Source organism: Calidris pugnax, unplaced genomic scaffold, assembly GCF_001431845.1.
Source record: "Calidris pugnax isolate Ruff unplaced genomic scaffold, ASM143184v1 scaffold225, whole genome shotgun sequence".
In the NCBI taxonomy this organism is placed as follows: Eukaryota; Metazoa; Chordata; class Aves; order Charadriiformes; family Scolopacidae; genus Calidris; species Calidris pugnax.
This window is the reverse complement of record NW_015091072.1, coordinates 18,184-30,783: the sequence shown is the minus strand read 5'-3', so window position 1 is coordinate 30,783 and position 12,600 is coordinate 18,184. Positions and strand designations below refer to the sequence as shown.

General features: G+C 48.7%; 1 protein-coding gene across 2 annotated transcripts in view; it reads left to right on the top strand.

Annotated features, from left to right (window-relative positions):
• Window positions 1–12,337, top strand: part of PEX5 (peroxisomal biogenesis factor 5) — a 13,069-nt gene extending 732 nt beyond the window's left edge. Inside the window, exons 2-16 of one of the 2 annotated variants that reach the window (XM_014957248.1) lie at window positions 379–576; window positions 1,062–1,097; window positions 1,292–1,424; window positions 2,134–2,268; window positions 3,356–3,461; window positions 4,652–4,742; window positions 5,080–5,196; window positions 5,698–5,790; window positions 5,955–6,074; window positions 6,624–6,767; window positions 8,845–8,915; window positions 9,086–9,301; window positions 9,443–9,608; window positions 10,140–10,297; window positions 11,250–12,337. In XM_014957248.1, the coding sequence (XP_014812734.1) occupies window positions 427–576; window positions 1,062–1,097; window positions 1,292–1,424; window positions 2,134–2,268; window positions 3,356–3,461; window positions 4,652–4,742; window positions 5,080–5,196; window positions 5,698–5,790; window positions 5,955–6,074; window positions 6,624–6,767; window positions 8,845–8,915; window positions 9,086–9,301; window positions 9,443–9,608; window positions 10,140–10,297; window positions 11,250–11,451 (1,938 nt within the window). In that variant the 5' untranslated portion in view covers window positions 379–426 and the 3' untranslated portion in view covers window positions 11,452–12,337. The remainder of the gene's footprint in view (window positions 1–378; window positions 577–1,061; window positions 1,098–1,291; window positions 1,425–2,133; window positions 2,269–3,355; window positions 3,462–4,651; window positions 4,743–5,079; window positions 5,197–5,697; window positions 5,791–5,954; window positions 6,075–6,623; window positions 6,768–8,844; window positions 8,916–9,085; window positions 9,302–9,442; window positions 9,609–10,139; window positions 10,298–11,249) is intronic. The other variant, XM_014957249.1, reaches the window with a different exon arrangement.
• The last annotated feature ends 263 nt before the right edge of the window (window positions 12,338–12,600 follow it).

The window sequence follows — 12,600 nt, the reverse complement described above, 5'->3', positions numbered from 1 at the left end:
GCGCGGGGCCGGCTGGGGAGGCCGCGGCCTTGCCGTCCTGGGCGAGCGGGTGTCCTCTCTGCCGGGCGGGCGGGGGCGGGCTGGGGCAGGGCGGAGGGAGCCCGGGGTGGTGGGGGTGTCCCGTTCCCCCGGGCGGCTGGGGGTGAGTGGCGGAGGCTCTTCCTCGGAGCCGGCGCTGTGGCGGTGTTGCCTCTGAGCCCGGCCCCCTCCTCCCTCCCCGTCCCTGTGGACTCCGGCCCGGGTGCCCGCGGGGGAGGGTAGGGCTGGTGGGTGACAGCCGGGTCGGGGCACGGCGTCGGGCGCCCCCCGGTAGCCGGTCGCTCCTCCTGGTGTTCACCCAGCGCTGTCTGTGCCCCCCTCTGCCGCGGCCGGGTGCAGGCCCGGTGGGGTTTGGCGCCGACCCTCCCTCCCTCCCTGCCGGGCGCCATGGCCATGAGGGAGCTGGTAGAACCGGAGTGCGGGGGCTCCAACCCCCTCATGAAGCTGGCCGGCCACTTCACTCAGGACAAAGCCTTACGGCAGGAGGGACTTCAGGGCCCGCTGGCCTGGCCCCCCGGGGCTCCCGGAGCTGCAGCCGTGAGTATCCCCAGCTGGGGTTGGATGGGGGGGGTCCTGCATGGGATGTGGGGTGTGCTGGCCCAAAGGGGAGTGTGTGGTGAGTGGTACGGGGGGTGCTGTTGGTGCAGGTGGGTGTGGGGTTGCTTTTATTTCTGGGGGAAGAGGCCATGGGGTCACCTAATTTGTCCTGTGGGGTGAGGGCCTGTTTGTGGAAGCTGTGTATGGGGCACTGGGAGGATGTTGGTGGCCATGGTGAGCTGTGTGCCTCGCTGTCATGGACCCTAACCCAGAAGGTGGTGGGAGGTAGGGGTTGGACTTGAGTATCTTGAGTATCACTCAAGGTATTTCCTTTAGCTTCCACATAAGTAGGTAAGCTAATGCAAGAAAATGCTGACAGCCTAAGCTCGAGGAAGATGTGAACTGATGGGGTCACGGGGCGTGTGTGGAGAGGGGTACGGGGTCAAAGCTGTTGGGATAATTTGGGTAATACCTGTTCCCTCTAGGCATCCAAACCACTGGGAGTGGCCACCGAAGATGAGGTAAGAACAGGTTGATGCATCTCCTTGCTGCTTTTGTCATCACTATTGTTTACTGTTTTTCCCCTTACCTGGTATTAATCAGGTAAGCCCATTAATAACGGGCTTCTGACAAGCGCATTTCTTTCTCTTATGCTCCCTGGCTCTACCTGTTCATCTTCTATGCTATGTTTGTCATCCATCTCTGTCTTTGGCAGCTGGTTGGAGAGTTCCTGCAAGAGCAGAATGCCCCTCTACTGTCCCGTGCGCCCCAGACCTTTAAGATGGATGACTTATTGGCTGAGATGCAAGAGATTGAACAGTCAAGCTTCCGACAGGCCCCTCAGCGAGGTGAGGGGAGCTAGAGTAGGTGGAGAGCTGGAAAAGATCTCGGTGTTATGGTTAAACTCCAAGTATTTATTTGCCAAGTATGGTTAAACTCCATTTATTCAGCAGCTGAGAGGTTATCCCTGGAATATTGTTTCCAGATTTGGGCTTAGTGGTACACTGACATAAGGGAACGACTCCAGTGGAGGTCAATAAGATGTTCAGGGGCTGGAATACATGGTGTAGGAGGAAAGGCTGAGGGAGCTGGGTTTGTTCAGCCTGGGGAAGAGGAGCCAAAGGGGCAAGGCAGGTGGAGTGTCTAGTTGCTGTCTTCAGCAGCCACAGCCAGGATCACCACAGCGATACACAGCACAAGGACAAGGGGCAATAGACACAACTTGCAGACTGGATGTAAGGAGACATTCCTTCCTCTGCAGGGCAATTCAGTACTGGATCGGGTGCCTGGGGAGGCTGGGGAATTGCCAGCCTTGGACAAGTTCAGAAGTTACCTGGTGAATGCCCTGAGCAACCTAATGTCTAGCTTTAGTGTTAACCTGCCGTGAAAACACTAGCAACCTCCAGAGATTCCTTCCAAGTAGAGTCTTTCTGTGTTTTTATTCTAACAAAGAGAAAGGGGAAGGTCAGAGATGATGAGAGCTAGCTTGGAATGCTTAAATGATACCTCTGAGTGCTCCAATCCTCACTTCTGTTTTGTTTTTTTAACTTCTTGCAGCTCCAGGTGTGGCAGCCCTGGCACTGTCTGAAAACTGGAGCCAGGAATTCTTGGCTGCAGCAGATAGCACTGGCGATGCCTCTTCGGATTACAATGAGGCTGACTGGTCACAGGAATTTATTGCTGAAGTGACAGGTGAAAGGTCCCTTTTGGAATTACTGTCAAGGTGTTGCCTGTGGAGAGTTACTGAATGTGAAATTGGGCCCAGCAGGCAGTGTCTACTGTAGCAGCTTTATAGGGGGGTGGGCGGGAGGGGCAGGGAAGCTGATTTATGGTGGTTTAGCCAAATTGCTCACAATGTGATGTAGAAGCTTTTATTCAGGTGTAATGGTTATTTAGGTTATTTGGAGAATTTAAGAGAAGCAGGATCTTCAAACCGCTTTTATAAAAATTATTATGATTCAACTGATGCAAATTCTGGAGATGGTCTGTTAATGCTGCTTGCTTATGTTTTCTCTAATTCCCTCTTTTAAAGCTAAATTTGCTTTTGGTACAAAGGCAAGTGTTGTTTAGTGCTTTGGCAAAATAGTTTTTGTCAGTTTTGTGGAGATAAAGGGATGTTACACTTTGGAAATGAGGAAAGTGAATATTTCTGGCCCAAAGGTTAAGCTTTCCATTTTCAAGCAAGCCAGTAGTTGATCTGAAAAGCCATCCTGTGTTGTGTGTAGAGCTGGGGCTGGAATAGGGTCCTGTTACCATCCATGACCTAATCTGAAAATTTGAGTAATACTTAAATAGGTGCTATTCTCTTCTCTAGGAATGTCCCCTGTAGAGAGCCAGCTGGTCGCATTCTTTGACCTTCACTCTCTATACTTCTGGAAATATAAATCAGCATTTACAAAGGTCTTTGAGAAAGTCCTGATGAAAACCTAGTGCCTTGTAGGCTGTGATTTTGACAGAGACTTGTAATGCATTGCTAATTTTCTTGACCTACATAGTATCCCACATGGGGCAGATGGATAAGCTGTGAAATTACAGTAGAAAATCATAAGGTATTGGCACCACAGTGGCATCTGTATTAATACACAGTCTGAGCCTAAGATTTTTGCATCAGAATAAACAAAGTTAGAAGAAACAAATGTAAATTATCTTTCTTTGAAGAAGTCTTCTTTGTGTGTTAGCAAACTGTATGTAAGATGGACAGAGAAAAATCTGAAGTTAATTGGAGTGATGGTCTGCCTATCTTACTCTTCCCCCCCATTTTTCCTGATGTCCTGTGCAGATCCACTATCTGTGTCTCCTGCCAAGTGGGCAGAAGAATACCTAGAGCAGTCAGAGGAGAAACTGTGGCTTGGGGAATCGGAAGACCAGTCTTTGGCAGATAAATGGTGAGTCTCTCTTCTCAAAACTAGTTATTGCTGTTAGGTATTTGGGTGGGTGAAGTTTGGATAGGTGATAGAAGTCTGCTATAGCCTGAACGCATTTTAGTCATTTAATCTAGATTGATGTTTTCACGCCTTTGGTTTCAGAGAAAGAAGGAAACAATGTTTGGAGACTGAAGTTTTTAAGAAATCCTAGCTTTTCTAGTTCCAGGAAGATACTGTGATCATGATTAAGGCTATCTTAATCTCATGCCTAATGCAAAGCTCCTTAAAGTGAGTTCAGGAACTCCTAATCGAGCAGAACTTTTTCTTCACAACAGATGCTTTTTTTAGATTTGGAGTTCTCAAGTACTAGACTTTACTAGTTGTAAACTTTTATCGCTTTATTCTCCCTGAAAAACCACATCCAGCCTTTCCTCTGCGTATTTCTAGACTTCCAGACATTATTTTCATATTTTTTTCCTGTGGTAGATTAAAGAACAGTCTACTACTACGCATCTTCTCTGTATCTCTCAACAACTAGACTGTTGACTACAGTCAAGTTTTTCTATTAAAGAAGCAAAACACAATCAAGCAATTTGGGCTTCCGAGATCTTTCCCTAAAACACATTTGGCATATTTTGATTCTCTTTCCTCTTGGCTCTTGCCTTTTCTGATATGTTTTTTTGCAAATATGGACATTCCTGAGTTATTGCCACCAGTTCCAAAGACGTCACCAAGATTGAATGCAGTGGTGACACGTGGAACTGGTCCTACCCTGCTGTAAGCCAGCCAACATGCTGGATTGTGTGTGTGCTATGAGCCCTCAGTCCTCTGCGGAGTTGATGCTTTTCCAGGACACTGCTCCTCTTCCATGAGCATGACCTACTTTCTTCCTAGATATGTGACCTTGTTTTTGGTAGTGCCAGAACTTGTGATGTCTGATAGCATGTGAGCTTGCCAAGGAATTCACACTTTTCTGAAGAACAGTGCTGGTACTGTAATTGTTTAATTCTGCTACTGTTTGTGTCAGCCACTTGCAGACTTAACCTAGTAGTAATTTTTAATTTTTACAGATGGATAAAGGTACTGAATCACTTAGGAGAACCCCGGAGTCTCTGAGGAGGGGTTCTATTGTGTTGACTCTTGTTAGTGAGAGGGTTCACTGTTGCCTGGTATCAGACTGTCTCTTTCCCTTTTACTGCCTTTGAACACAGGTATGAGGAATATCAACCTGAGGATGATCTTAAGAAAACTGTTAGTGATTTCCTCTCTAAAGTGGATGATCCAAAACTCAAGAATTCTGAGGTAAGACATTCCCCAAGTGGGGCTGACAGATACCTAGTGTGAATAAGGGGTGTGGGGAATCGAGAAGGGGAAAGACAGTAAAAGAATAAAGCCTCCTGCTGTCCCGTGTTTCCGTTTCTTCCCCAATTCCTGGAAGTTGAACCCTACAATCCACTTTAGATGTTATCCATCTCTACCACGTGACTGGTGAAGTCCTGTCCTCCCCACCCTTTTGGGCCTTTTGTGCTCGCTTTGCAGAGAGAAAGAAGTCCTCTTAGTGAAGGAGGGGGGCATGGGCAGAGGGCTTGTTGGCAAAGTGTCTGCCCAGCTCCACCCTTGTTTCATTTCTCTGCCACAGTTCCTAAAGTTTGTCCGCCAGATCGGAGATGGGAGGGTATCGATCGAAGCTAATCAGGTGACCCACAGAGACCAAGATCAGGCAGAGCAATGGGCAGCTGAGTTTATACAGCAGCAGGTAGGAGCCCCAGCCTTATGTGCTCTGAAGGAGGAAAGCTTTTTTGCCAGAGTGCACAGTCTGGGAGCGAGGGAGAACGGCAAGTCCAACTCTCAGCAATGCTCTACTAATGACTAGGCTGGGGGAGGCGAGGGAGGGACTCTTGGGCTTGTCTTAGAATTGTAGAATCATAGAATTGTCTAGGTTGGAAAGGACCTTTGAGATCATCTAGTCCAACCATCAACCTAACTCTGACAAAAACAAAAAACCACGTATCTAAACCATGTCTTAGCAGAGTCTAGCCAGAAGCTGGGAAAGTATTTGGGCAGTGTGAGTTTTCTCATCTCCTGTAGCAACTTGGGAGGAAAGGGATATCCAAATGTACTCTTTTCCAATTTACAGGCCATCAGTTCTTGCTGATGGGGAGGAGGGGTCATCACAGACCCTCCTGCTGTTTTGAGATGTGCCCTGAGGTTGCCAAATTCTAAAAAGATAGGTGTGTTTCTGTTTCTAAACTCCCAGGGGGCATCCGATGCCTGGGTGGATCAATTTGCGCGCTCTGGAAACATGTCAACTCTTGATACGGAATTTGAGCAGGCAAAGACTGCTGTGGAGGTAAAGCTGATGGAGGAGGAGGGCTGGGGTACCAGCTGAGAGCCTGTGGTAGGATTGCCTCTCTCCTTTGCATGCTGTGAGGAGGGCTAGAAACATTTAAGAGGCTATCTGTAGAGGTCAGTGTATGGTTGAGGTACTGTAGTCACATTCTGTTCTCCCTTCAGTCAGATGTGGACTTCTGGGATAAACTCCAGGCAGAATGGGAGGAGATGGCCAAGAGAGATGCAGAGGCTCACCCTTGGCTCTCTGATTATGAAGACCTCAGCTCCTCATCATATGACAAGGTAACAGAGAACAGGGTCTCTCAGCCCTAGCGCTGTGATGGACTGCCTCGAGGAGGCTGTCAGTATGTCTGCCTTGCAGATGAGCCCCACAGACCCTGAGTGCTGGCTGGATGCCTTCTCACACTGATCTTTTGCTGTCACTTGCACCCTCATCCCATATCAGCTGGCGGTTAAAGAAATACTATTTTCAGTTGTGCTTGTCTGCAGATGCTGTCTGGTTCTCGCCCAACAGCAAATACCAGTTAATGCTGGAATTCTTTGCAATGAGTGCAAGTGTTGTCACCCCCAAGCTGCTAGGACTCACACCAGATGTTTAGTGTCTGTTGTAACTTATTCCAGGTCTCGTTTGGGGAGGTTTTTCTGTACAGAGCAAGCAGGAAGAAGAATCACTGTTTTCTGATCTGCTACAAACTAGCAGAGAGGTCCAAGTGCTGGCTGGTCTGCAGTTTGTTTCTGAATTAGCAAGACTAGACTGTGCTGTTCTGTAGAGAGTGCTTTCCTCCCTCAGCCTGTCTCCCAGCATTATCCTCTGTCTCTCTTCTCTCCTAGGGTTACCAGTTTGAGGAAGATAACCCCATGAGAGATCACCCAGATGCATTTGAAGAGGGGCGGAAGCGCTTGGAGGAAGGTGACCTCCCCAATGCTGTCTTGCTCTTTGAGGCTGCAGTGCAACAGAGGCCAGATCATATGGAGGTGAGTGAGAGCAGAGATAACAGGCCTTGGCCGGGTGTCCTGCTGCTTGGATCCTTCCCTGGTGAGGTGTCAGCGTGTGTGTAGAAAGCTCACTTTGGTGTTAGGAGCTGTGCAGGCTGCATGAAAAGATTTTATCCTTCTGTGGCTCTGGGTATGCAGCTGATGTATGCGAGTCCCAGGAGGGCTGTGGGCAAGGAGGCTTATGTTGAGGTCAGTTACAAAAAACCACAAAGGTTCTGGCCTAGAGCTTTGTAAAATCTTTAGAGCACCTGAGACTGCATGGAGCTAAGACAAGGGAGTTCTCTTAAGTTGCTTCTGTGGAAGTCTTTATTGGCATTGCAAGTTTGGAGATGCTCGTGGCAGATACCTGCTTTCAATATCTGTATTAAAGACTAATTCTGAACAGCTCATTAGACTAGGGCTCCTGGTTAGGTCTTCCATCTAGATACCTGGAGAAGACGTAACCCAGATGAGTTGAGAGAGATGGCGTGGGTGTCTTCACTTGAATCTGTAGGCCAGAGAATGATTTTTATACTAAAGTTTCCAGCTCCTAAGTCATTGAATACTTATTTTCATAAAGCACTTCAGCTCCTGCAGGATGGATTGAGGAGTGGAATAGTCTGCGCACCTTTCTCCAGAGGTAGAGGATGTGGATATTCTCAAGAGGAAGAATGCAAATACAGCCTCTTTGTCTGTTTCTGGAGTGCCTGCCTCAAGGACCCAGAGATGGTGAATTCTCAGTGTGTCTGATTCAAGCCCTGCTAATTGTATATGATTGAAAATACCTAGTTTGCTAATCCTGAGGCTTAGATGAGAGTGACCTCTCAGAATAGAAGTTCTTGGTTTTAACTTTCTAGAATACTGGGAGTAGACAGGTTTTGGAGATCTACTTTAGCTCTGAAGTGGTCAAAAGGTGTTGCTGATATTCCTTTAGAATTGGCACTCTCTTCTCAGGCAGGCTGAGCATAATGGAGAGGTAGTTGAAACTTTAAGGGAAGAAATCTTGGGCCAGTTCTGGCTGTTGAAAACATTCTGAATTCTTCTGCTGTGACTCTGCAGAAAGTAGAGGAGAAGTCACGACTTCACAAATGGTACAGTGATCAAATAGACCTGAACAGTTGCTCTGGAGGAATTGTCATGGTTGCTTTGATCCAAATCATGACTTTACCTTGAATCCCAGCTCTTCTGCCTGCAGAACACCATGCAGTTACCACTGGCCAGCTCTTGTTGAGTTGCAGGTAGCTTTATGGTGAAGCATTAGAGATTTGAGACAGTGGATTGCCTCTTGCCTTGTGGTGGCTTGTGCAGTGTGTCTGGTTCTTTGCTAATGAAATTATTTCCTTCCTCCAGACAGTGGATACTGCATTTTGTGGCATACATTCTAAAAGTGGGTACTTCCTGCTGACAATCCTGCCAACTTTCTAGCCTATTTTAGAGCAAGGGGTGTGGTTGTCAACATAAAGTGAAACAGGTACTTTGGATTTAGTGCCTTAATTAAATATTTTCTATGTCAGCAACCTGGAGGTGAAAGTGGTTTTCGTGTATGGGTGTCACGAAGACTGAAGATTCAGTAAAATAAGTGCTGCTACTTTCAGGTCTGACAGTCAGCTCCCCCTGATTATCACTTGCTAGTGGACCACTGCACTAATATATACATCTGCCTACCTTGGGGGGGTCTCCTTATTACTAGCACTGCTGCTATGCCATCTTGTTCTTAGGAAAAAAGAAATCTGCTTTGCCCTCCTTCCTCTGCAGTTTGACCACAGTTAGAAGTTAAAAGTGGAGATTCTGTCACTTAATAGTGTAAAACTGCCAGCGGTTGCTTTATGATAGGTCTCCAGGTAAACATTCACTTCTTTTCACTGTAACCATGCCAGTTTTATTGTCTTGAAGGACTGTGTGCCATCAAGAGAAACTTGTATCTCTAGCTGATGTATATACTTGCAAATATTTGGTCTCTCTCTAAAATATGTGTGGGATAATATGGTGGATTTAATCTCTGTGTCTGTAGTTTATTGGCTTATCTTTTTCTCTGGGGGTGAAGAAGTCTGAGTTTGTGCATCTTTATCTTCTCCAGGCCTGGCAATATCTGGGAACCACCCAAGCAGAGAATGAACAGGAGCTTTTGGCCATCAGTGCCCTCAGACAGTGAGTGTTGCAGAAGAGCTGCTGAGCATGGCTCGTTGTCTAGTGCACGGTGTCACAAGGACCATCAGGCTAGCGTGGTGTGCTCTGTCTTGATCGTGTTACCTCCTTGGATCTAGGTGTCTCCCAGAGTGGTTTAATTCTGTCTTCACTTTTCCTTCTTTGACCTGCAGGTGCTTGGAACTGCAGCCTGGGAACCTCACAGCACTTATGGCTTTAGCTGTCAGCTTCACCAACGAGTCCTTGCAGAAGCAGGCGTGTGAGACTTTGCGGGACTGGCTACGCCATAAACCAGACTATGCTCACCTGCTGGAGAAGGAACCAGAGGAGGGTGTCTCGGGGACAAACCTGGGGCCTTCCAAACGTGTCCTAGGTTCCCTGCTGTCTGAGTGAGTCGGGATTATAAATTTCAGCCTTCAGCTTGAAAGGATTCTTGGAGGGTTGGGACTGGTCCAGGCAGGAGGAGAAGGAGCAACGCAAGGCCAGCTGTCTCCACAGTACACCAATATCCTTGTTCTGTGCTTTTCTAGCTCGCTCTTCATGGAGGTGAAAGAGCTGTTCTTAGCAGCTGTGCGCAGCAACCCTTCCACTGTGGATCCTGATGTTCAGTGTGGCCTGGGTGTCCTTTTCAACCTCAGTGGCGAGTACGAGAAGGCTGTGGATTGCTTCAGCGCCGCACTCAGTGTGCGCCCCAACGTAAGAAAGGGCAGGCTGTGGATGGGTGAAGGTCTGGGTGGAGCTGCTGCTTGTACCAGAGGTTCATTTTTGGAGCGGAGGAGTAAGCACTCAGTGTGCGCCCCAACGTAAGAAAGGGCAGGCTGTGGATGGGTGAAGGTCTGGGTGGAGCTGCTGCTTGTACCAGAGGTTCATTTTTGGAGTGGAGGAATAAGACGGGCAGGTGGGAAAGGGAGGGTTGGCTCGGGGCTTAAAAAGATCCAGTTTCTCAACTGTGAGGGTGGTGGAGCACTGGAACAGGTTGCCCAGGGAGGTGGTTGAGGCCCCTTCCCTGGAGATATTCAAGGAGAGGCTCGATGAAGCCCTGGGCAACCTGGTCTAGTTGGGGGTGTCCCTGCTGACTACGGGGAGGTCGGACTAGATGACCATTGGAGGTCCCTTCCGGCCTGGGCAATTCTATGATTCTATAAGACGGGCAGGTGGGAAAGGGAAGGTTGGCTCGGGGCTGAAAAAGATCCAGTTTCTCAGCCCTTTCTCTGCCCCTTCTTCCAGGACCATCTTCTATGGAACAAACTTGGTGCCACCCTGGCCAATGGGAATCGGAGTGAGGAGGCTGTGGCGGCGTATCGTCGGGCACTGGAGCTCCAGCCAGGATACATCCGCTCTCGCTACAACTTGGGCATCAGTTGCATCAACTTAGGTGCCCACCGGTGAGCATAGAGTGGGCAGATCTGCTGTGACCCGTGCGTGTGCATGTGTTTGTGGGAGAGAGACTGCAGTGGGTTGCTAGGGCAGTGTGCCACGCTGCCTGCAGCCTTCTCTTGGCATAGGAGAGCAGGGTGAGTGTGTGGACTCTGCCCTGAGAACAAGGTGTCACGCAGGATCCCTTGGAGTAGGGGCCAACTGGACTTCAGTTTCTGTTAAGAGTGGGAAACGGGGATCACAGAATCACAGAATCTTCTAGGTTGGAAGGGACCTTAAAGATCATCTTGTCCAACCGTCAACCTAACTGACAAAAATAGACACCCACACAACAAACAAGGAGCATCATCACTAAACCATACCTCCCAGCACTACATCAACCCATCTTTTGAACACCTCCAGGGATGGTGCCTCAACCACCTCCCTGGGCAGCCCATTCCAGTGTCTGATAACCCTTTAATTAAAAAAAATTTTCCTAATATCCAGCCTGAACCTCCCCTGGCGTAACTTGAGGCCATTTCCTCTTGTCCTGTCGCCTGTGACTTGAGAGAAGAGACCGACCCCCATCTCTCTACACCCTCCTTTCAGGGAGTTGTAGAGAGCAATAAGGTCTCCCCTCAGCCTCCTCTTCTCCAGGCTGAATAACCCCAGCTCCCTCAGCCTCTCCTCATAAGACTTATTCTCCAGACCCCTCACAAGCTTCGTTGCCCTTCTCTGGATCCACTCCAGCACCTCAATGTCTTTCTTGTGGTGGAGGGCCCAAAACTGGACACAGTACTCGAGGTGGGGTCTCACCAGTGCTGAGTACAGGGGGACATCTTCTGGTTCTGGAGCGGGGTAGGATCTGATGAAGAGGAGGAAACTGTTTTGGAGGGGAGGTCATTTAGAAGCAAATGGGGGAGGGAGTATGACATTTGACCATCCCCTTCAGTAAGCACGTGTATGTTTTCATGTTGACAGCGAGGCTGTGGAGCACTTCTTAGAAGCTTTGCACATGCAGCAGAAGAGCCGAGGTCCGCGGGGGCAGCAAGGTGCCATGTCTGACAACATCTGGAGCACCCTCCGCATGGCCCTCTCCATGCTGGGGCAGAGTGACCTCTACGGGGCGGCTGATGCCCGCGACCTTCCCACGCTGCTTCAGGCGTTCGGCCTCCAGCAGTGACTCTGGGATGGGCTCCCCTGTGAGTGCGGGGTTGGCCCAGCTCAGCAGTGACCTTCCTTAGAGAGAAAACGTTCACTAGGGTTCACGTGTTATCTTTGCTCTGGTAGGGCAGATCTTGGGCAACTGTTTTTTTTTTCAAGGACCTCCCACTGAAGCGCGCAACTTGTCTGTCGTGGCCTGAGCGTCTCTGAGCGGTTCATGGTATCACCACCCATGACTGACTGACACTCTGCTGGTAGGCAGATGACCAAAGTTGGGAAGATGGCAACCACCAGCCCTCTTGCGTTTGCTCTGAGACCTTAAAATAGCCATTCTGCAGGGACCTCCCTACTGGAGGTGCATCTCGAGCGCAGGTTGCTTTGGTGGGGTGGGATTGCCATCTGGTGAGAGGGTGACAAATTCTGGGTTGGAGCATGCTTCCCCCATGGATGTGCTTGCATGCGTGTATGTGTGGGTTGCTGGGGAAAACTGGGGGGAGCAGTCCCCTCTTCTTGGGTATTCATGGTACGGCCAGATCCTAGTTTCTCAGCATCTCCTCATGAAGCTTTTAAGAGCAGAGTGTTGTACTGATGCTGGGGACGCAGGTGGAGGCCCTTAGCCTGGCAGGGTTAGAGGAGATCCCAGAGTTCAGACTTGAGGGAACGTGACAGGGATAAAGGTCTAAAATACAACTTCCCCTCCCAGAATATGGTGGGGAAAAGGGTCAAGTCTTAATTTTCACTTGATCATCTGTCATTGTTTCCCTTTGTGCAGGAGTTCCCCGTCTTGTGTGTAACTGAATCTTGTTAATTATAAATATCTGTATATGATTCTATTGGGGAAAATGTTTTTTAATTGTAAAGTATTTTGTATAATAAAGGAGGGAGAATTAAAATTGCCAAAATAAGGCCTTTCTGTGTGCCTCTGTTGGAGCTGCATGCAGTGGGCAGTATACATCTCGGGGGGTGTAAGCTCACTGGTTTTCAGAAGATAATCAGTGTCTCTTTCGGTTTTTGTCTGCCCTTTTGCCCCAGGTTTTGTTTTATTGATAGCTCATATGCAAATGAAGCTTAAAGGACATCATTTTGCTGTAGCTTCAGGCTTCAGTTCTGTGAGCCAGCAGAAGAGCTTCCTTGTGCCAAAAGCTCTTTTTTTTTTTTTTTTTTCTTG